Source organism: Coccomyxa subellipsoidea (assembly GCF_000258705.1).
Source record: "Coccomyxa subellipsoidea C-169, whole genome shotgun sequence".
In the NCBI taxonomy this organism is placed as follows: Eukaryota; Viridiplantae; Chlorophyta; class Trebouxiophyceae; family Coccomyxaceae; genus Coccomyxa; species Coccomyxa subellipsoidea.
Window position 1 is genome coordinate 951794 of NW_005178037.1, and position 22439 is coordinate 974232.

The window sequence follows — 22439 nt, forward strand, 5'->3', positions numbered from 1 at the left end:
CCCGTTCAGCTTTCTTCGCTGCTTTAGCATCCTTTGTTGATCCACCTTTGCCTGGTTTGACTGCCCCTGCAGCTGCAATTTCAATGCCAACCTATGCGCACACACAAGATTGATAAATGTGCCTTCAGAAGGATACGAAAGTGAAGATAGACAGAGAGAGCTAAGTATCTAGTAACATATCAAAGGAGTAGATAGAAAGATCAAGGATCGAATGCGCAGATCAAGCATAGTACCAAAACTCGATCTGCACTTGCAATATATTCTGACCAACGCTAACAGATAAAATTGAAGCCACAGATGACAAATAATGCATTATTTCCAAACAATTGAGGTTGAAGTTGCCTCTAGCAATCGTGCATACCCCATTTTCCAGCACTTGCGGCGTCGCTTTCTTGTCTTCGTCCTGGGACACCACAGGTCTCTCGTCCCACCACATTGCAACTTTAGGAGGGATTCTAAAGCTCCTATACAAGTTTTTACTAAGGAAAAAACACTATAGACGACAATGGAAGCGACAATGGAAAAAAAGCTTGGGCATGAAGCTTCAGGCAGAAACGCCAGTAAAGCCAGAAAATACTCAGTCGCCAGATCGAATCGCCGGATAGAACTGGCGACTGATCATTCATCTTTCTCCATTTCTGCCTCCATTTTGGGCCATCTTCCCGGCATTTTGCTTAGAATTAGGTGCTAACATGCTTGATCAGCTTATGATGTGCAATTGCGAAGCTTAAACTGATGCAAATAAGCGTGGAAATAAGCTCACTTTCCGGACAAAATCTGTCGCTGGTTGTGTAGTGTGAGCTTGCATTACATGGATGCTCACATTGAAAATAGGACTTATATTCCAGCATCGGTAGGGCAGAACGGCAAATGTCATGATGATCAGGAAGGCTCAAGCTCAGAAGTTGCCCTCACAGTGGAAGTCTGCCAGTATGCTACCTCGTCAGCTGATCCAATTCAGATAGCTGATCATGTAAGACAATATCTCAGCAATCGCAGCTTTGTCTACCAAGATGAGGTCATTCCAGTCTCTGAGGAGGACCAATACCTACAAAGTCATGTGGAGTCGATCAGACTTTGCGACTGTGAAACAGACAGAGAAACAGCGCTGGGAACTCGCCTTCTATTCTGGCAGGTACACGAATATCACATCTTGAGTATAGCCAGCCCTGATGCGGCGGACCAAGCCCCTTTCTGCAGCACATCCTGCCATCACATTATATACATACTCAAACTCAGGTCATGATGAAACTCATGCGATGCATGCAGGTGCATCTGAACGTGCATGTATTTCAGCTGAGTGAGGAGGGACCAGCAGATGATGATGAGACAGAAGACAACGTGTCAGTCTACAGAGAATGGATGCTGCCAGCCCGGGAGTTTCACAACCTGTGGGATAGCCTCCTATATGAAGAGGATATCAAGGGGCGTCTGCTCCATTATGCTTCAACGGTGTGTTCTTCAATCATTAAAGGCTGCAGACGAAGTCCTGGCATTGATGCAGGTCTCAAACAGGTCAGTGTAGAAGGAATTTCAATGTGTGCCTCCACTGTGCAGGCTTTGCTGTTTGGTGAGAGAGGTGTGGACAGCCACCTGGTGTCCTTCAACCGCACGGTGTTGCTGCATGGGCCACCTGGCACCGGGAAGACCACGCTTTGCAAAGCCTTGGCACAGAAGCTAGCTGTGCGCTTCAGCAGAAGGTGGTGTAATACCAATCTTGCTTGTGGAAAACATGCACCGCACCTGCACCAGTTGCCATTAGTGCCATGGTTGGTTGGGCTCACACATGATGTCTCCATGGCAGGTTCTCCCAGGGGCAGCTCATTGAAGTCAATGCGCACAGTCTGTTCAGCAAGTGGTTCAGCGAGAGCGGAAAGCTGGTGTCAAAGCTCTTCTCCAAGATCATGGAGCTGGTATGCAGCCGCCTACTGACCAAACCCTGTCAATGCCACTTAATCGGCCCTTTAGTTCAGTGAAGCATATTTTGCATATTATGTTTCTAGACACCCAGAGATCAAGAAGCAGCTGTGGAGCAGCAGATGCATATGGTCCATTGTGTCTTGTGCACAGGTGGAGGAGGAGGACAGTCTGGTGTGTGTGCTGCTTGATGAGGTGGAGTCTCTCACGCGCGCTCGCAGCGCCTCTGTCTCTGGATCTGAGCCAGCCGACGCCATCAGGGCCGTCAACGCACTGCTGACCCAGGTTCTGATTCTCTCCCAGAATCAAGCCATCTTCACTTTTCGCACTTCTCGCACTGCATGCACAAAACCTGAAAGATCACTAAGATTGCACAGCGCTGAGTCAATTTTCATATTTTGATTGCTTAAAATGTGCAGCTGGATGCGCTCAAGGCCTACCCAAACGTCCTAGTGCTGACCACATCAAACATCACGGAGGCCATAGACCTGGCCTTTGTGGACCGCGCAGACATCAAAGCATATGTGGGACCTCCCGGCGCCCAGGTCCGTGTATCTGACAACCCATATATGCCAAAGTATGCTGATGAAAATGATGATTTGCTCATGTGGATGGGCTAGTAGCATGTGGGTACACCTTATTCCTCTTAGCCTCCAGCTGGTCGTCCTCATCCTTGATCTTCTCATGTATTCCTGGCCAATTGGTTGCTCTGTCGCTGGCAGGCCCGGTACGAGATCTTGAGATCCTGCGTGCTGGAGCTGCATCGTGTGGGCATCCTGGCCAAGGAGTCGGCCGCACCGCTGCCCTTCTCACAGCTGCCCTCCCAGCCCCAGGTCAGCCGCCCCATGGCTTCTGCTGTTTACCATGTGCATGAGTGCACCATGCCTGCGTGGTGCTTGACAGGACCGCTTTTATGACAAACTGAATTTCACGACTAGGCGGCGTGCCCTGGCGTGTGCATGCAATGCATGCGTTACGGTATGATTGTGCTGGCATCCAATGCTGCCATGTGCGTGGGCATGCAGGCCAGCCAGGCCATGGAGGAGGATGTGAGCCAGGCGCAGCAGGATGCAAGCACTGCCCTGCTGGAAGCGGCTGCCGCATGCGCTGGGTTCTCAGGGCGCATGCTGCGGAAGCTGCCCTTCCTGGCGCATGCGAGGGGATGCTCGCTCAGCAGAGGGCGCACTCTATCCTGCCAGGCATTTGCATGCCAGCTCAGACAGGCATCTGAGCTGGAGGCGCATGACAGAGGCCTCATGAAGTGACCGCCGAGGCTGTGACAGGCAACAGAACTGATGGAGGGAACAACAGATGCACAAATTATTGCCCATTGGCGGGGCATGCCTTGACCGACACCGCCAATGCATGCATAGGGGGGCAAATTTTACCCTCCATAAAAGTACGGCAATCATTGGGTTGTATGACCGCTTTCGATTGATGCCCTCAGCCTGACGGCAGGCTGAACCACCGCCATCTTTAAGCCATTTACGCAGCTAGCACGCCATGCCTACCATGACAGCACTGGATAAAGCGTGTACTCTCTGCCACCTGTAAAGCAAACCAGCCCTTCTTGCTTTTTTATTAGCAAAGCATGCCCTTGATGCATCCCTGCACCACAATTCCAAACTTCATGGCATGCAAAAGGGCCTCGTCAGCGAGCACCTGCCAGCCTAGTCAGCATGCATGCACACATGTCTCGTTGGGGATAGATTCCTTCCTCGCATGATGAATCCTTGTACAGTGTCGCGTCGCCAGGATCGTGCCAGAAAGAAAGAAGTATTCTGCCTGGATTGCCACGCTCGATCAAGATGACGAGGGCTGCACAGGCTGCCCTGCTGCTTCTCGGGCTGGCTTGCGTATGCGCTGCCAGGTGACAACCGATCAAACAGAGATGCTGGTTATAATATGTCATGCCACCGAGAGCTCCCTGTGCGTTGCGTGTGGCCAGGGGATGCGTGTGTCGAATCGATCGGGGCAGCGCTGTCGATTTATCGGTTTATTTCTGTCGACAAGACGGATACTACTTCCGAAAGTTACACGTGTAAATTCTGCGAAAACATATTTAACACAAAGACACAAAGCGAAGGATTAACGAGTAGTGTGAGCTGTCTGCAGGCCTTTGGGTGTCGAGGAGATCCCATCCGACGAGCTTGTCAACTTGTACACAGGTATCTTAGCACCAGAACCTTTAAACTCGTCACAGCTGCCCACCCTGCATGCTGTTAGCAGCACATATAGAGCTGTGACCCCAATGAAAGCCTTGCTATGATAGGCTGCAACATAATCTTCTGTTGGGTAGTGGACTTTTTATGGAGGAGTCCTGACTCGGTGAATGTTCAGCAAAGCCTGTGATGCCGCACAGAATTGATAGCCAAAACTGACATATCCACAACTCCTGTGCAGTCAATGTCGGGCGTAGCATCCTGCAAACTGGAGCCATTGCCTCAGGATCAGGCCAAAATGTGCTGCTGGGGACACAAGCTACTGGCGCTCCGGTGCAGCCCCACCCTTCCTCTAGATGTGCCTTCCCAGCCTGCTGTTGCTGACATCCTCTACAGCATGCCTGACAGACTTGTTTCTTGTCTTCGTGTGCATTGCCACTGTGCTATCAAACGTTGGCCTGACAGGGTGTACTGCTCTCTGCAGCCAGCTGGGTTCATTGGCACGGCTTCGCCCGGCCAGACCATCCAGCAGACGGTGGCCTCTGGGGTACCAGTTGTGCCTGTTGTGCCCGTCCCCTCGCCCGTGCTCAGCCCTCCTCCACCCCCCATTCCCACCCCAGCGCTCGTGGCGAGTCCCCCAGTCACTCCCAGCCCCGTTGTGACGCCTGCGGTGCCGACACCGCCGGGTGTTTCACCCTCTCCATCGCCGCCGCCTCCCCCGCCGCCCCCGCCACCGCCGCCGCCGCCGGCTTCCGCGGCTGGCTGAGACGGCCACTGGCACCGAGCGCCCTGGCCGACAGGTGCCGAGTTCACACCACACCCGCTGTGCTGATCAATATGTCCTGGCAGTGCGGGGTGCTAGTGCTAGCTTGCAAGCGCTTGCATGGATTTTCATCATGCCATGATCATGATGATACCTGCAGAAAACCTGAAGGCTGGCCTGTTGGGAATTTGCATGCCTGTGTGGCTGTCACAGGCCACCAACATTTGGATCATCATGATCAAGATGATGATCAAGAAGAAGAGATGCTGAATTTGAATTGGTGCTGCTCGCAGGCAGAGCTGCGTGAGAGAACGACTCCCGGCATGGACACTGATTTTGAGCAAAGCCCATCAAGATAATTTTGTGACAGGATGTCAATAAGAGCATCACAGTTTTGGTATTGATATCAAGAGGACGGCATGTCATGTCACAATGGGTACTGGAGTCGTCTGTGCGTGTATGCATGAGCGCTGCACAGCTGCGGTTATAAAGTAAGATGAAGGGCAGTGTGTGCCGGCACAATATTGTGGCGCCACAGTGTTCCTGTATCGGGTTGATTGTGATGCAGTGGATTACACATGGTGCACAGTAAAAGATCTCAGCAGCCCTCTTGTTCGACATGAACATCCTGGCATTGCATCTGGGTCTCACCCACTGGTCACACAATGAGACTAGAGAGATCTCTTGGCCGATCAGGAACTCAGATCTGTGCACACCGTGCACCATATGGGACATGAATTTAACGGCCCTGCAGATGCATGCGGCCGGTGGGCTTCAAACCTCTCACAGGTTCCACCCACACCTCTGTGTACCTTTAAAGGCAAATCTAATGGGAGCACAGAGACACAATGGTTAAAACGGCCAAGGTCGCCACTAATGGGCTGGCAGCTTATGGACTTGAGAAGGTGCATACCATGCAGTGCAGAGGCGTTCCTGCCTCGCTTTCTCCCACATCAAAATCAAGCTCAAGAAAAGACAGAAGACACAAGTCAATTTGATCATCATCCAAATATAACACGTGTTTCTAGTCAATTGCGTATAGGCAGTATTTGATCTTTGAAAGGGTGCGTTGGCAGTGGTGAACACAAAGTTACAACAATGACGACTATGCAAAAGATTGCCGAGATTGAGGCCGAGGTACGAGATGCTGCAGCACAGGATATCAGTCTTGTGTTAGAAATCTATAATATGCCGATGAAGTAAGCACCGCCCTGAATAACTCTCTCTGTTGCAGATGGCCAAGACCCAGAAAAATAAGGCTACCATGGGGCATTTAGGCATGCTCAAGGTACGATTCCATCGCATGTGTGCTTCATATTCCTTAGCATGACCGTACAAGCACCAGGTCGTCAAGATTATGTCTGCTGCAGGCCAAATTAGCAAAGCTTAGACGAGAATTGCTAGAACCAGGAACAGGAGGCGGTGGAGGCGGGAAGGGCGAAGGTGGCACTCCTACCTAACACTGAAATTTCTCTTGATCTGTAGAGGTCTCCGTTGTAGTCTAGATCTGTGAGTGTGGTTTCCCTCAACTACTGTTTCAGGGTGCTGTACTCTGACAGCTGCATGCATGCAGGCTTTGATGTCAATAAGGTTGGAGATGCTCGCGTGGGGCTCGTTGGTAAGCACTGTTCCCAAGATCATCTAGTGACGCTGAGCATCCAATCTGCCAGGAGCTTGTGTCACATGACAAGTGAATCTGGCCGCTGAGGTTATCACTGATGCAGGATTTCCATCGGTGGGAAAGTCCACGCTGCTCAACAAGCTCACAGGAACATTCTCAGAGGCAAGTTTCTCGCACTGTCTGCCGTTAAATGTAGCTCCTGACACTTCGGCAGCGGACATCTGTCACCAAAATACAGCCCAAATTTTCTTCTCCATCTGGGTGTGTTCTGTGGCTGACCAGCTTCCCATGGCTCGTGTCAGGTGGCTGCGTATGAGTTCACAACCCTCACCTGCATTCCTGGAGTGGTGCGGTATCGAGGAGCCAAGATTCAGCTACTGGATCTGCCAGGAATTATTGAGGGGGCCAAGGATGGCAAAGGGCGTGGTCGCCAGGTAGGGCTCACAGTCCTGGACATTCCGGCAGGACCCCTTGCCATACAGGGGCCAGCAATCCTTTGTTCACCCGCAGCCTTCAACCTGACTGAGTTCATGCAGACTCAAAGCTTCCACCGGAAATTTTTTTCCTTGCCCACTGCATTTGTGTGTGGCAGGGATCCGACTAAGAAATTACATCTGAAATTCCTTTTGTGGCCAGGTTATTTCCACGGCGCGCACGTGCAACCTGATCCTGATTGTACTGGACTGCCTAAAGCCCCTCTCGCACAAGAAGCTGATAGAGCACGAGCTGGAGGGCTTTGGCATCCGCCTGAACAAGCAGCCACCGGCCATCAGCTTCAGGCGCAAGGAGAAGGGTGGCATCAACTTTAGCACCACCGTGCAGAACGCCAAGCTCGACGTGGACGGTGCGCGTTCCCATGGGCAAGCTTGAAATTATATATATATATATAAAGAAGAGATCGTGGTTGAGAAATGGACCTCAGACAGTGGACACCTATAAGGGGAATACTTTCCTCCAGTGAAGCGTCTGGGACTTCTTCCAGTTCAACATTCTGATAAGGAGCGAATTTCCAACCATATCAGCACATCATGACGTTCAGTTGCAGAGGAAGGTTGGCATATCTGTAAGCGTTCAGGAAATGGAGCCAGAGTAGCTGCCATTGAGTGTGTGGGCGTGTGTGGGTGCAGCGGTGAAGTCGGTGTGCAGCGAGTACAGAATACACAATGCGGATGTGACCATGCGGGACGACTGCGACATAGACGACCTGGTGGACGTGATAGAGGGCAGCCGAGTCTACATCCCAGCCGTCTACGTCATCAACAAGATCGACCAGGTGACACTTGCCTTTACGCCCATTGCATATACATTATTTGGTGATGCATGCCTGCTTATAAAGCATGTAGTGCGCTGCATGTCATCACAGCAGGCGTGAAGCATGACATTCTCTTCTGGCTTATGGCTTCTCTCAGGTGCCCGTGGGTTTTAACCTGGTACCTTTTCTTTCTTGCCTGATGACCAGTTGCATCAGGTCTCACCTGCATCAAATTGTTGATCTGCCTGCAAAGAGTGGCTGACGGGGTGTTTGGCTGATCTGGGGGCCAGATCACACTAGAGGAGCTGAATGTGATGTCACGGCTGCCGCACTACTGCCCGGTGTGCGCGTACCACAACTGGAACCTGGATGGCCTGGTGGAGATGATCTGGGAGTACCTCGACCTCCTACGCATCTACACCAAGCCCAAGGTGGGGCCCCATCTCATTGCCATGCAGCAAAACAAGTCCTCGGCCCTGCCTCAATCACATCAGCTGCCATTGCATGCCACTTTGGAGTGCAGCAGCCCCGTATCAGTAGCTGACAGGGAGGGTGCCTGACCACCACATGCAGCGGACTGCTTGCATGGCCTCCTCAGAGCCGGGGCCTGCTGCTTGCTTGAGGAGCCTCCTCTGCTCTAGATTCCCTTGGCATCATCTGTGCATGCGCTGATGGGGTTTGCAAGAGTACTTGAAGGTTGAGGCTCTCGAAATATTGAGTTATTAGCCGGTGATTTGAATTCAAATTCTGGGCTGCGGCAGGGGCGGTTGCCGGACTACAACGATCCGGTGGTGGTGCCAGCGGGGCGCAACACGGTGGAGGACTTCTGCAATCGCATCCACAAGGGCATCGCGAAGCAGTTCAAGTATGCGCTCGTGTGGGGCACATCCGTCAGGCACCGGCCCCAGAAGGTCGGCAAGGACCACCGCCTGCAGGACGAGGATATCGTGCAGATCGTCAAGAAGATCTGATGCAAGATCTGTGCTGTCACCTGTGAGGAGCTCTGGTGTTGCTGTCATGGACTGGGGGACGAGAGATCTGAGAGAGATGCCTGATGCAGCTTTTAGACTTTTTTGATGTGTTCAATACTCTTGTCCTGAGCCCGGCCTGATGTCTTGACAGTAAGTTTGATGCTGTCAGCAGCTGTATCGTACATGATCTTTGCAATGTAAACGTCTGGTTGACTGTTGTGATGGAAAGGCAGCTGTACTGCAGTTCAAAACGCAGTGAGTCTGTGCACCACATTGTTTGGGCTGCACGTGATTATTTCCAATGATCAATTACACATTCATTGTTGCAGCAGTAGCATCAACACAATCCCCGATCATGACCAGCTAACAATCAGCAAACGCTTGCATGCATAAACATACCGACCTCAAAACATTTGGGGTTGAGATATGTACAGACTGCCCTGATCAGTGCGTTTTCTGATTCCTGAGTTGCCCCATACATCCATGATCCATCTGTTCATAATCGCTGCTGTGCACAACAAAAAGTGTAAAAGACTGAGCGCGAGTGCAATTGCGCCTGCAGGCATGACCGAGACACGCATGACTCTTCTTGACGGTCAGCAATAAGAATGGAAGCAAAGAAACACTGTGAATAGACAACACACATCTCAAATCCTGACACAGCAGGCATCAGGGCCACTCTCAAACACTGGTCCGGCAAATACCCAATCCACTCGAAGAAAAACGAAAGTTTGGCGCGATGTTCAGAACATTGTATTCCTTTCAACCCTGTGCAGCAGTGCACCAGGTGTTGACATGCTCTCTCCCTGTGCACCTAGACACCATCAATACTGTGGGATCCAGACACTCAAAAGGACTGCTCGTATGTGTGATAGGCGCTCTCATGAAGAGCTGCATATTTTGTTTTCGCGGCATTGTCCTCTAATGTCTGACCACCAAGGTCAGCAGCCCAACGCCCTCCCACCGTACCTCAACAGACTTGGTTTCAAATTCTTCAACACCCTCCATCCGTCTCAACTGTCTCCTTTGCTGCCAATGTCAGTGACGCCAACGGCGCGCTTTGCATGCATGAGATCGACGAAAAATGGGATCGTTGACAAATAATACGAGTCAGTACTGCTGCAGACGCTGCTGCTTGTGTACAGGTGTGCCCGGCAAGGGTGAGCCTATTTCATTGCTCCATATCTGCATCCGGCGACTCCCCAGGGCCATCCTTGATGTCAGGAGAGTTTGACCCGCTATCTGAGGAGCCGTTGCCGTTTACAGCAACCTTGCCGTGGGTGTTTGAGACCACCACGGGCGACGCCGTCCTGTTGCTGTTGCTGTGCGGGTGCATTGCTATGCCGTGGCTCTGCAGCCGCGAGCCGCTGTGCTGCCCATGGCTGTTGCTGGCTGGGCCAGCCACCTGCTCACCCCATGCACATCACATCTCAACACCACTTGTCTTCCGCAAAGGAGAGTCCTCTGTCAGTTTCCCTCACAGCCCAGTCTCTTCTTGCGCCACAGAACAGGGTCCATGAGTCCAATCAGGGGAAATAATCTGGCAACAAATCAAGGTTATTCTGCCTGATCCATGTCAGCAATCGAGGTCAGTGAACAAGCGGCAGATGGCTAGTACAGCTGCGCACCCGGTTGAAGATGTCCTGGGGGCTGTTGACCACATTGTCGTCATCGTCTTCCTCTGGTGGCTGCGCAGCCCCCGCCTGCCACTTGGCCGCCGCTTCCTCCTTGATCTCCTCTTCATTGTCCACGCTCTCATCCTGGACAAGCCCACAGTATAACCATCAACACCCAATCTCCAATGCTGAAGACCCCTCCTGTCTGCACAACACCAGCAGCATGCAATTGGGCTTTGCTCTGCAGATCTGGTGCCTTCTCGTCTGGCGGAAAAGGATAGTTGCATGTCAAGAGGGATGCTCACGTCATCCTGGAAATCCATGCCTTCATCCTCGGCAGCCACCTTGGCAGCGGCCAGCGCAGCGTCGGCGGCAGCGGCCAGATTGGGCAGATCGCCCAGCATCTCAGCGGCGTCCGCCTCTACGGCGGCCTCTACAGCGTCAGCGTCGATGGCGCCGGACGCCATGCGCACAAACTGGCCTTTGACGCGCGGCCGGGCCTGCGCCAGCTGCTTGCGGCTCTCGTAGCGGATCTTCTTGGTGAAGTTCAGGTTCTTGCGCTTCTGCTTGTACTTGTGCAGCGCCTGTGAGACACACAGACAGACTGCGTCAGCACCACTGTAGAATTCCCAACATCAGCGCACTCACCGCCCTCAAGCTTTGCATGCAACGAGCGTCCCAAACATGTAAGAAAAGAGTGCAAACGCAGCTATCAAAACACACGAGACGGATGTTGCAAGACATCACCTGCATGCGCCGTTCCCTGCCAGTGGCATTCGCGGTGCCACTGGTCAGCACATCGGCACCCTGCTCGGCCTTCACGCCAATTTGAGCATCTTCCTCTGCGCCATTCTGCTGCGTGCCGTTCTGCTGCAGTCCCGGGGGCGCACGCGAGGTGGCGCCGTTATTCACCCCGGCACCGCCATGCGTCGCGCCGGCGTTTCCTGCCGCGGCGGCCGGCGCCGAATGCATTAAACCCGGCCGCGCGCCATTGCTGGCTGCGGTGGCGGCCGCGGCCGCGCGGGCCGCCGCATACTGCTGCATGGGGCCGCCACGAGAGGCCATCGGGTGCGCGGGGTAGCTTGGCACGGAGCGCGCACCCCCGCTGCCGTTGGGGTTGCCAAAGGGGAACGCAGCGGCGAACTGTGCGGCGGCGGCGGCGGACGGGCTGCCCGGCTGCGCCCGATTGGACTGCTGCCAGGGGCCACCCGCGGCCATCTGCTGCATCATGTTGCTGGCCGCCAAGCCGTACTGCTGCAGGAACATCTGCTGCTGCTGCGCCTGCTGCTGCTGCAGTATCATTGCGAAATGGTGCTGTTGCTGCTGCTGCTGCTGTGCTGCCGCAGCCGCTGCCTCCCTCTCACGATTGCCAGTGCTTGCCGCTCCCTGCTGGATGAAGGGAAAGATACAATCATTAAACAGCCACAAGAGCAAGCATCCATTGGAGTTGGAACCCCCAGATGCACTTGACAACTTTACCAATGTAAGAGGTGCCTCCAAAACAGTAGAAGGCACGGATATCCGCATATCATTACACAATTGCCGCAGAAAAAATAAAGAGGCGCACCGCAGCAGCCGCCATCGCCGCTGCCATTTGCTGTGCACCAAAGGGTCCAAAGAAAGCATCGAACTGTGGGTTGCCCTCCTGGAAGCCGCCCTGGCCAGACCCCTGCCCGCTGGACTGCCCAGAAACCTGCCCCATTGGGTTGGGCATGCCCGGCCAGAATGGGCCTGGCATAGGAAAGTTCGGCGGTGGCATGCCTGCAACCATGACTTTCTTTCAGCTCTATTTTTTCAACACAGATCTGAGAATACCTGTCCCCTGTGACCTGCCCTGTGACCTGGAAACATGACAGATATGAGATACAGCAGATTCAATATGATAGGTATTTTGCAGCAGGAGCATGTCGCGCACCAAAGTAGTTGAAGTTGCCGGGCCCTCTGAAGCCCGGCATCTGTGGGGCTGGGCCGCTGTTCTGCCTCTGGGCTGAAGCCTGCAGCCGCTGCTGCATCTGCGCACTCTCATTGTGCGGCCACTGGACCTGGACCTACATTTGACACACGTTCTCAACTGCACGCACAGATACCCACTACCAGGCCAGCAGCTCAGCCAACAGTGGAAACCTCTGTAATGATTATGATGGCAATTCGTTACAATGATAAGCAGTCAAGGTCCCACACGCTCATCAGCTCCCACCAAAGGCAAGCCAGAAACAGTGACCCAAAACCGGGAGGTTCAACATTTCATAAGATGCTGACCTGGTCGAGAGAGCCGGACTTGGAGCCTAGGCGCAGGGGCATGGAGGTGCCCTTGCCATCAGAGCCCACCATGCGCGTGTCCTCGCTGGCACTTGTGGGCGTCGACCCCGTCGTCTGCGGCCCGAGGGTGTTGCTTGCCGCACCGCCCGCACGCGCCATTGACCCCGCCTATACATGCAACACACCCTCTCAGACAATAAGATATTGTCCCTTTGACGACTGACAGGGCACAACAAATACCTCTCCACTTGAATGACTGGAAAGAAGGGATCACGGGCTATGGCGTGCATCGTGGGCACACCATGCTTGAGAACTATCATAATCACCTTTGCAACCCTCGAACATAAGCAAGCACGATTTGGCCAAGACCCACTGTCTCGAGCCAATGTTCCTTTCTTTGCAGGTGGGCAGGTGTGAGCAGGTCTCACCTCTGTGCAATCGGCTGGGCGCGGGGCTGCTGTGGAGTTGCGCGCCAGTGCCTGGCTGCTCGCACGATTCAGGGGCACCTCTGATACGGTGGCGATCTCCGACGCCTTGCGCTTGTGCGCCTGGCCGATGTACGCGCGGAAGCCACCCGCCTCTGAATGCAGCCCTGGAAGCATACACATCACATCACCATCCACTATTTCCCTGCCTCCAGTCGGTCCTATGCAATGTCGCCATGTACTACTCTGCGCGACTCAATGACAGCTTGCAAGTAGGATGACTCTTTCACATGCAGAGGTGAAATTGAGCTCACGTGTGCTCTGATGGGGGCCGCCTGTCTGGGCGCCCTCGGCACTGCTAGGCAGCTCCATGCGATGGGACGTGGAACCGCCATTGCCATTGGCCGTCATCGCGCCATTGCCGTTGCCCGTGTCCTGCCCGCTGCTGCCGTCGCCGCCGTTCGTGCCGTTGGGCTTGCTGTCCTGACGGCTGCTGCTGCCTGTCCCCCACAAGTCAAAATTCTCACGATAGAGGCCATGGGGGAGTGATGCGATCTATTCTGGACAGACCACAACATGGTAGGCAAGGAAGCACTGCTACCTTCTCAAGTCTCAAGATTATAATCGGCGGTTGCTCTCACAAAATTAGAGCACTTAAGAAGAGACACGTAAGCCTACTCCCAAAAAACACGGAAGGGGCACCTGGAAGAGTAGCAGCCTGGCCACCAGTGGTGGAGCCCACAACGCCATTGCCGTTGTCATTGACGGCGTCGCTGCGGGAATGGCCGCCGCGGTAAAGCTTCACGGGGCGCACGCCGTCGGCCGGCCACAGCTTGGGCTCCATGCCTGCCTCAGCACCCCCCTCGCATTTCGCTCCGCGCATCTCTGCGCCCGCCTCCTGTGCCATGCGATACCGCTTGCCGCCCTGCGCTGTGCCCTGCAGTGCCGCCACCTCCTACAACGCATCCACCTTACCTTGTTCAACACCAAGCACCCTTGGAGTATGCTACATGCCCTCAGGCAGGTGACAAGATCTCCATATGTGTCCCTGCTTGTGGTGCCTCCAGAACAGTCAGAATGTGCTACATCAATGAGACTGCAGAGCATTGAGCACCTGGCGGGAGGTGGAAGCGTCATTGCCGCTGTTGCCATTGCCAAAGTGCAGGTTGCCTGCCTTGGTAGCAGAGTCACCATTGCCGTTGTTTCCAGACTCGCCGTTGGGCTGATTGCTGCCCTCACACTGCTTCGTGGCACTGTTTCCGTTGCCATTGCCTCCACTGCCGGGATGCACCCTGCCAATCACAAAGGCTTCAATTCTCATGCATGTCACTAACTGAAAACCTCTGTATTACTTTGCTATCAGGCTGCAAAAGCTTTTTTGTCGCCCAGCTGGACCGCACCTGCTGTTGCCGTTCCCATCCTTGCTGCAATTGCCGCTGCCATTTGCGCCGCCGTTCCCACTGCCGTTGGGGGCGCTTCCCTCCCCAGATCGCTCCATCTCTTCCCTGTTCACCGGCTTCAGCGCCTGCTGACAACTGTGACATGCAAAGCAAACGTCAAGGTCCTGCACGCAAAGACAAAACTCTGGGAAATGACAGGCAATGCGGGGTGAGACTAGCGAACATACCGTTTCGTCTCCTCGCTCTCATCCGAGCTCTGAGAGAGGCTGGGATAGTAGCGGAGCTTGAGCCCGGGCAAAGAATGCTCCTTGGCGCCCAGTGCGTGTGTTGCCTGCTGCTGCAGGTAGAACGCCTGCAAAGGTAGATATCACAACTCCTCAGAATACTCGCCATGCTGCCCTGCTGCACATATCCTGAGCAAGCCACACTGTATGCCGCTTCAAGGCTGGCTGCACTGCATCGTCCCCACTCTGCTCAGCCTTTTCTGATGCAAAGCCGAGGTATGCACAGCTCACTGTGCTCACTCAGGAAGCTACAAGGCAGCACAGCCCAGTCTTGGCTGCAGAGGCTCACCCTTCGCCACCAGTACACCCGCGCCCACAGGTTCCGGAGCTCGTTGTGCCGCAGGGGCCTGATCATGTAGTCTGCTGCCCCCAGCTGCAGGCACGCCACCATGACATCCCTATCCTCCTGGGAGGACATCACTGCAACACAGAAAAGGCCCCTCGTCAGAGAAAGAGGACGGCATAGCAAAATAAAGCAGCTATGAGCGCAGCAACATGTGGTTGAGGCTGCATGGTCGACGACCCGCAAGCGGACCATCTGCATCCCTTAAAAGCGCTTTGCAGCTTCCCCGTCAGGATGTTCGCGCAGCGACCCCGCCTCCGGAGACGCTTGCCCCAAGCTCCGTGGTGCATATGGTGGCGCCCAGAGTGGCCGTTAGGGGGGTCGAGAGCTCACCAACTACAGGAACGGTCCTGAGGACGTCATCCTCAAGTGTCCGCCTGAGCAGACGGCACGCGTTCGCAGCCGGAGGGTCGTGCTCTTTCAAGATCAGGTCGACTCCGGGTGCGCCGTCTCTGGCCTGCTGGTCCTTCAGCAGCTGCAGCGCTTCTGCTGTGCTCTTCACCTCCATCACCTGCAGCACAGGGAGGGGCTTACAACCTGGTCTCACTGGGGGCACGGCGACGCGAAACCGACCGATGGCCTCGGCTTCCTGCCATCTGACGCTGCTCACAAGCCCGCAGCGCACCTGGTAGGTACATTTCCGCAGCAGGGCGACGACTTCCTGCCTGGCCGACGCCTTACTGTCCACTACCAGCACACGAAGGCTCTGCGGCGACAGTATGTCCACCGCAGCGGCCCCGGCACCGCCCGGCTGTAACATAGCGCTGCTAGGTATCTATCCGGCTCCCATGTCCGCGCTCAGGTATGTCTGAATCATGGGCGACCCGCGATTTCCAGATACAGAGTGAATCGGCGAAAGGAAGATATTTCAGCTGCCCGTCCGACGGCGCGCAGCGCGTCCCGATTCTGTGCCACGTTTGAAGATCTGGTTGGGGACAGAATATGTGGAGATCGGAGGTTTTTGGCTGCTGTGCTGGGTTTTTGGCAGCAATCTAGTTGGGGATATTGGTTGTAAGCCGTGTGGCGACCTTTCGGTAGCACGGGCAAATCTTGAAGTTCTATTACTGTCAGGCAATCTACGAACATCCAAAATTCAAGGAACCCTTGGAGGTCGAACCCTTGATTGATACGAGAAATGTTGCTGATTATTATAAGTCACCAGACGTGGCCATTCGGGGTTGCTTGAGGCTGCTGGGTCCATCCTAGCAATCTTGCAGAGTGCTAGCGCTGCCTGTGAGGAAGGCAGAGCCTGGGAAAGGGACAATTACAGCCTTTATGTGTGTTTCTTCTACATCTGGTCCACCATAGTATGGCTGCCACACCAGGCATGCCAAGCTGAGCAAGTGCGCCTAAAACGGGCTGACCTGGGTTTTCAGCTCATAGATTACACGATCCGGATGATGATGACCGGACACCTGCCCCTGCATCCATGGCTGCCAGAATGCAGGGGCTTAAAGAGCCTGGCCAAGCGAGGAAACCGTCTGGCACTTCCTCTCAACAAAATTGCCTCTGCTCTCACTGAGAGTCTCAGAGCTCATTGAGCCTCTTTCAGATATGCAGCGTCGCATGCAGCAGCGGCATTCACAACCGCATCCATGCTGCAGAAGTATGACGGCTCAACCAGGAGCCTGCGAGCAAAGGCTAGCGACCTCCTCTCCACAGCAGCCCTGCAGTGCACAGCGGAGCTGCAACATAAGAAGCTGCATTCAGCGGCAAGCTTTGCACTGATGTCCAGCAAGGCTTATCCTTGTGGTTGCGGAGAGCTGATACCACAGCATGCAGCCTGCATTCAATTGAGTGAGCAACTGAGTTCACATGCCTGGCATCCACGTCTGTGATGCTTTCGTAGTCCACGACATGGGCGATGCCCAGGATGCGTCTGATGATGACGGCTCCAGCAAAGCCCAGGACGTCAGGCAGCAGGCCTGCAAAGAACGCCTCCTGCACCGCCTGCATTGCATGGCACTGCCTCATAAGACAGCACACTATCATGCTCGGAAATGTGCAAACACCCCAGAGGACAAGGATGCTACTTTGTTCCTTAATGACCTTCAAATAAGGGCTCACATGAACCCAGTGTTGAACTGCAGGGGCAACGCAAGCACAGCACTTTGGAGAGCTGCGGGTCTTGCACACCTGAAGAGCATCAGGGCCGGCCGGTGCATCATTGCCGAACAGGGGAGCAGGGCACAGGTCGCCTGCCTTCTTGTCCTTTAGCGCCGCATTCCACAGCTCCCTGAACTCAGTCTTGAACAGCTCCCACATCTCCACAGTCGCCTGTGGCAGCACCATCAGTACCTCTGTCAGTATTAAATTCACTAATACTGCTTTCCCAACATCCGCCAAGCAAGCTGCTCTGTCACGTCACAGCATTTATACCACCAAATGTAGCCTCTGCACAAAGCTGCTTCACGCCGCCCCTCTCAACACGAAAAATGTACCAAATCAAGGAAGAACAGCCCACAGTCTCATAAGTATCAATAAAAATTCAGCTGGCACAACCTTTCCATGGTATAGAACGGGCACAGCAGGCTGCAGACCTGAAGGAGCCACCGCCGCTGTGCGGTGCGCGGCTGCTCGGCCGTCTGCAGGCCGCCGCCGGCGAAGAAAGCGATGAGCAGGTTGGCCACCATCTTGCCCACATCAAAGGCGATGGGCCCCGCGAACGCAAACTCCGCGTCGATCACGTACGTGGTGTCTGCTGTCACCATAAGACTGCCTGTGTGCAGGTCTCCGTGCAGCAGCGCCTGCCTCTGCTGCACAAACTTCGCCTGCCATCCCACATGCATCCACCACCCACTCAGCACCTTGTGACTGGGCCCCTGACAACCCCTCCCAATCAAAGCTCAGCTGGCTCCCAAATGAGCAGGATAGCAGGGAAAGTCCTCATGCACAGAAACCAGAGGTCAATGCTAGTGGGAAGGCAGCCTGTTTTGTTCAAACTGCTGCCATATTTACACAGGTCAAAGATTGGGTGACCAATCATGGGCAGACGTGCATGGCAACTTGTCCCAGGAGCAAGGAAGTGGCAGGGCTGCACCTTGAGAGCAGCGATGGCAGCCTTGGCGGCCACATCATGCTGGAAGGCGTCTGCAAGGTCGTCCAGCTGGGGGGAGGTGTGGCGGTTCATAGGAGCGGAGTAGTAGGGGTCCGTGAAGATGACCTGCTCCGTCAGCCGGCAGATGTCCATGTTCTCAAACCTGCCCACCAGCTCCCTGCAGCCAGGCAGTATGAACAGCCATCAATTCCCCACCTTCCTCGCAAGATATTTGGACCTACCTCATTGATACCTTCCTGTGCCAGAGCGCCAGAAGGCTCCGACATGCAGCAGAATGCACAGACCTCCTGCAGGGGAACTTTATTTGAATGTACATGTACTGATCCCAGTGGACCCTGCACTGGAGCTTTATCACTTACTAAGCAGCAGAAGTGTCCCTACTGTGGACCCAAACCGATGTTATACGAACACCATCAGCGCCGTAAACCACTGATGCTTCAGTAGGGAAAGCTGCTAGGGGTGTTGGAGACAGAGGTTATGTGTTCGAGCACGCACCGCCAGGCCTTGGAGTCGAGGGCGAGCAGGGAGGTGCGGAAGAGGGTGGTCGCCATGAAGTGGGCGATGTGGCGCGCCAGAGAAGGGAAGCTGTGGCCGGCCGTCAGCGCGGGGCGCAGCACCAGGTGTGGCGGCGGCAGGTACTGCATCACCAGCAGGCACAGCGCGGCGTCAAAATGGTACAGCTCTGGGATGTGCTCTGGGCAGTGCCGCGCCTCCTCCCGCAGCGCCTCCGCCTCAAACCTCGCCCGCTCCTGCAAGCAGTGGAAGCGCAGCCCTCATCAAGCTTCCTCAAAAACTTGTCAAGAACTGCCATAGGCATATCTACTGGTAGCACTTTAGGTCTACACGTCCGTTGTACTCCTAGGCTTGAAGCCCGGCCAGGCGTTGCCTCCGACTCAGGCCTGTTCATTACCATACTTGTGCACACCTTGAGGGAGGCGTCCAAGGGTGATCTAAGAAACTAGAATGGTTGGGCCGTTGCAGCATTGATTAGGATCCATGGAGGGGCTTGGGAAAATCCATTGCAGCAAGGACCTGCCTCATCAAGTTCAGTGGTAGCATTGGGCATCTGACAGCAGGAAGCTAGTCACAGACTTAGAAGCACACCTGGGTGAGGGGCCAGTCGTGGGCGATGCGAATGTAGGGCAACCCCTGCTTCACCACCAGAGCTCCACTGGGGCCCTCCACGATGTACACAAAGTTTATGTTGCCATCTCCCACTTCCCTCACCTGCACGCCATGCCATCCATCTGTTGATTACACAGCCTGCCTGCAGAAGGACCATGCAAGGCATACGAAATTCCATCAGGATGCGTGATTTACTCTGAAAAGTTCGCTTAAAGGTTGCCAATAATCCAGGTGCTGCTTGAGATACCTAGTCCTTAGGACACAAATCTTCAGTGACAAATGAATTGAAGTCAGAGTAGGAAGCTCACAGTCCAGGAGTCTTTGCTGCCGCTGGGGCCAACACGTTCGCCAAGGTCCGGCCGCTCGGCCACATACTCCTTCACTGTCTCCAGATTGAGCGCCCTGAAGCCCGGGATCTTGCTGGTAGGCACGCTGGTGACTGCCCCTGCATCAGCCCCTTCCGCTGTCAGCGCGCTTACTGTTCAGCTGATAGCTACCTATCACTCAGTCGGCGTGGCCCCCATGCATCCTCATGCCCCATCACATGACCGGCTCTCCCAATGCATGCGAAGTGACAGCAGCGGTCCAGAGTGGCAACGGCCACTGAAGACACAGTGAGAATTGGGAGAAGAGGACAAGCAATCACCGTTATCTCGGGACTCCTCTGCTTCCAAGAGGCCATGCTCCCTCAGGAAGCTGTTCACATCTATGGCGCCGTCCCGCTGCTGGATGATGCCCTGCTCTGTGATGATGCCCGTGATGAGGCTGGCCGGCGTCACATCAAAGGCCGGGTTCCACACCTGCACACACATTCTTTACCATCTGCACTGGGTGATAGAAATATTGCGTTATTGATGTTAGTTCCTGGTCCTCCAGCAGTGATGATACTTCCACACTAATTCCTTTAAGCAACAAAGGACACGAGACTCTTGCAGCTTCCAGATGCTGCTCTGAGCCAGAGAACTTGACAAGACGGGGTTGTGGAGTTGCAAAATTGAGCGTCAGAGACGCACATTGATGCCGGGTGCAGCCACCCTCTGGCCCTGGTGATGCGTGAGCTCTGTGGAGCTGCGCTCCTCGATGGGGATCAGCGTCCCGTCTGGCAGTGAAGGATCCACGGTCATGGTCGGCGCCGCTATGTAGAAGGGGATCCTGCACCATGACATCCCGGCCTCAGTCAAGTCCAGAACGGTGCAGTGGGTCTGAATGCAGGCACATCCACTGGGGCTGCCCTGCGCAGGCTCAAGCAGACCACCTTGACTGAGGTGCCAGGCCAGCAATTGAAAGGCACCAACCAGAGAGACATTCTGCCGATTACACCAGTTTAACGGGCAGCTGCGGAGCCAGGTCTATGTCTGTGGATAAGGCAGGCAGCAGTCGAGCCGAGGGAGAGGGGGTACCCGTGGTGAGCAGCATTGACTGCAAGGGAGAAGGTCCCAATCTTATTGGCAGTGTCGCCATTGGCGGCGATGCGGTCCGCGCCCACCACGATAGCGTCCACCTTTCTCTGCGCCATGAGCGCCGCCGCCGCCGAATCGGCTATCAGCATTGCCGGCAGGCCGTCGTGCACCAGCTCGTACGCTGTAAGCCTGGACCCTGCATGCGCACAACAGCTCGTGTCATACCTGCAGCTCTCAGCAGCTCTCAGGACATCTGAGGCCTGCACAAGCGCTAGAGTCTCTAGTGCGTTGGTGCATGCCGCCACAAACGGAGCAGCTCAATGAACCAGGAAACTAGGTCCAATAGAAAGGGTCTATGCCAGAGCCACAGAGGCAGGGTGCCGGAGCACCTTGGTTGTAGGGGCGAGTCTCCGTGCAAAAGGCGTGCTGCAGGTGGCCGGCAGCGTGAAGAGCGCGCACGACGCCCAGCGCTGTTCCGTACGCGGCCGTCGCCAGGCTGCCAGTGTTGCAGTGCGTCAGCACGCGCACGCCCGCCCCGCTGCTGCCGCCTCGCGATGCCAGCTCTGCCAAAATGCCTTCCGCCCCAAGCTTCCCCATTGTCTGTGTGCACTTACAAAGAATACTGATCAGACAATCAGCCCCATTGTTGAGGCTGAAGCAGGAAATGCACATCTTGAAGGGGATCAGGCCCATGATCCAGGACTGAGAACCAAACAGCTCACAAGAGCAGAACGGTAGACAATGATAGGACTTGAGGCGGCAGACCTTATTGGCTGTAATGTCATCTTTAAACATTGCATCGGCAGCGCTGATGACAGCAATGGTCACGCTGACTCCGGACCCACCCTCCACTGAGGCCTCCTTCTTCGCAATAGCAGACAGCCTGTTCGCTGCTATCTGCAGATTCACCGCCGTCGGCCGGCTGCAGCAACATACGGCGCTTCATCTTCAAGCAAACATTTGTTGCCAGCCAGGCAACGAATAAGAGCTTAGCAGGAGCAAGCTTAGCCGCACCTGGTGACCAGGTACTCCAGCTGTTCTGTGATCTTCTGGTATGCTGCCTGTGCAGATTCGAACTGTGCTCCCCCTCCCTGGTTAACCAATTCTGCAGCCAGCGCAAGAGCAGCAGCGATAGCAATCGCTGGAGCTCCTCGCACTGCCATATCCTGGTGCACAAAGAACAGTTGCCGGTACGTGTCACAAGCCAAAAGTCCAGGATCGACCAGCTCAAGGAGGTCTCTTTTGGATTAAACATTTCATTTGAACGATGAGCATTGCAATTCGCCGACGGGGCAGGCAGGCTGCAGTGTTGATCAAGTCTTCCAGTTGCACACCTTTATGGCTGTGAAAGCAGCTTTCGGCCCATCAATGTCCAAGTACACACTTTCAAGGGGCAGAAGTCTCTGATCTAAGAGCTTCAGTGATGCTGGTGGACCAAGCTGCCAAGAGATCGCTTCCAGAGCTCCCATATCGTCTGACTGAAAATATTCACTCCCTTGCGACCAATGCAACAAGAGCACAGCTCTCAATGGGAAATTATATCAAACGTGCTCACTTCTGCTTCTGCTCCTCCACGAAGGTGCCGAAAGTGAGAAAGATGCTGCATTCACAGCACGTGCCGGCATGAGGAGGCAAGACGTGTTGACTTCATGTTCTTGAACGAGCCAGCGATAGGACAGACACTGTCCTGGTCGAATTCTGCTTCTTTTATTACAGCTTCAGCTTATCCTCCGTACCTTGCATGCATGTCAGCTGCCGCAGGCTCAGTGTATTCTTGTAACAAGGTATGCTTCAAGGAATTATGCTGTACTATGGAACGTCTGGTGCACGTTGCATTCTTGTT

The 22439-nt window shown here is 54.7% G+C and overlaps 3 protein-coding genes across 3 annotated transcripts; 2 read left to right on the forward strand and 1 right to left on the reverse strand.

Annotated features, from left to right (window-relative positions):
- Positions 1 to 811: 811 nt before the first annotated feature.
- Positions 812 to 3182, forward strand: COCSUDRAFT_14805 (AAA-domain-containing protein; the record flags this gene model as incomplete). The annotated part of the gene is made up of 8 exons (XM_005648498.1): positions 812 to 1135; positions 1270 to 1452; positions 1558 to 1703; positions 1805 to 1913; positions 2071 to 2202; positions 2337 to 2462; positions 2640 to 2704; positions 2972 to 3182. The coding sequence occupies 8 exons, from the start codon at positions 812 to 814 to the stop codon at positions 3180 to 3182; spliced, it is 1296 nt and encodes a 431-aa protein (XP_005648555.1).
- A 2743-nt stretch (positions 3183 to 5925) lies between these two features.
- COCSUDRAFT_28566 (P-loop containing nucleoside triphosphate hydrolase protein) lies at positions 5926 to 8900 on the forward strand. Its single transcript, XM_005648499.1, has 10 exons — positions 5926 to 5979; positions 6077 to 6130; positions 6213 to 6285; positions 6416 to 6460; positions 6567 to 6625; positions 6766 to 6897; positions 7100 to 7307; positions 7591 to 7736; positions 8006 to 8146; positions 8477 to 8900. The coding sequence occupies exons 1-10, from the start codon at positions 5941 to 5943 to the stop codon at positions 8684 to 8686; spliced, it is 1107 nt and encodes a 368-aa protein (XP_005648556.1). The 5' UTR covers positions 5926 to 5940; the 3' UTR covers positions 8687 to 8900.
- An 84-nt stretch (positions 8901 to 8984) lies between these two features.
- On the reverse strand, positions 8985 to 21759 carry COCSUDRAFT_65695 (hypothetical protein; the record flags this gene model as incomplete). Its single annotated transcript, XM_005648500.1, has 29 exons — positions 8985 to 10091; positions 10315 to 10446; positions 10608 to 10886; positions 11050 to 11688; positions 11870 to 12063; positions 12218 to 12350; positions 12562 to 12729; positions 12990 to 13153; positions 13301 to 13486; positions 13689 to 13941; positions 14101 to 14278; positions 14387 to 14521; positions 14614 to 14738; positions 14960 to 15090; positions 15347 to 15524; positions 15639 to 15764; positions 16829 to 16963; positions 17150 to 17290; positions 17554 to 17784; positions 18054 to 18228; positions 18567 to 18820; positions 19176 to 19298; positions 19505 to 19641; positions 19843 to 19996; positions 20210 to 20348; positions 20597 to 20792; positions 20986 to 21196; positions 21362 to 21518; positions 21611 to 21759. 29 exons carry the CDS (start codon positions 21757 to 21759, stop codon positions 9858 to 9860), a joined length of 5457 nt encoding a protein of 1818 aa, XP_005648557.1. The 3' UTR covers positions 8985 to 9857.
- Between the last annotated feature and the right edge of the window lie 680 nt (positions 21760 to 22439).

Excerpts from the sequence above, each read along its gene's own strand:
- COCSUDRAFT_28566 (XM_005648499.1), top strand. The coding sequence starts at position 5,941 with ATGACGACTATGCAAAAGATTGCCGAGATTGAGGCCGAG. Across the intron at positions 6,131-6,212 it reads GGCATTTAGGCATGCTCAAG|GCCAAATTAGCAAAGCTTAG; the intron begins GTACGATTCCAT and ends TGTCTGCTGCAG. Across the intron at positions 6,286-6,415 it reads TGGAGGCGGGAAGGGCGAAG|GCTTTGATGTCAATAAGGTT; the intron begins GTGGCACTCCTA and ends GCATGCATGCAG.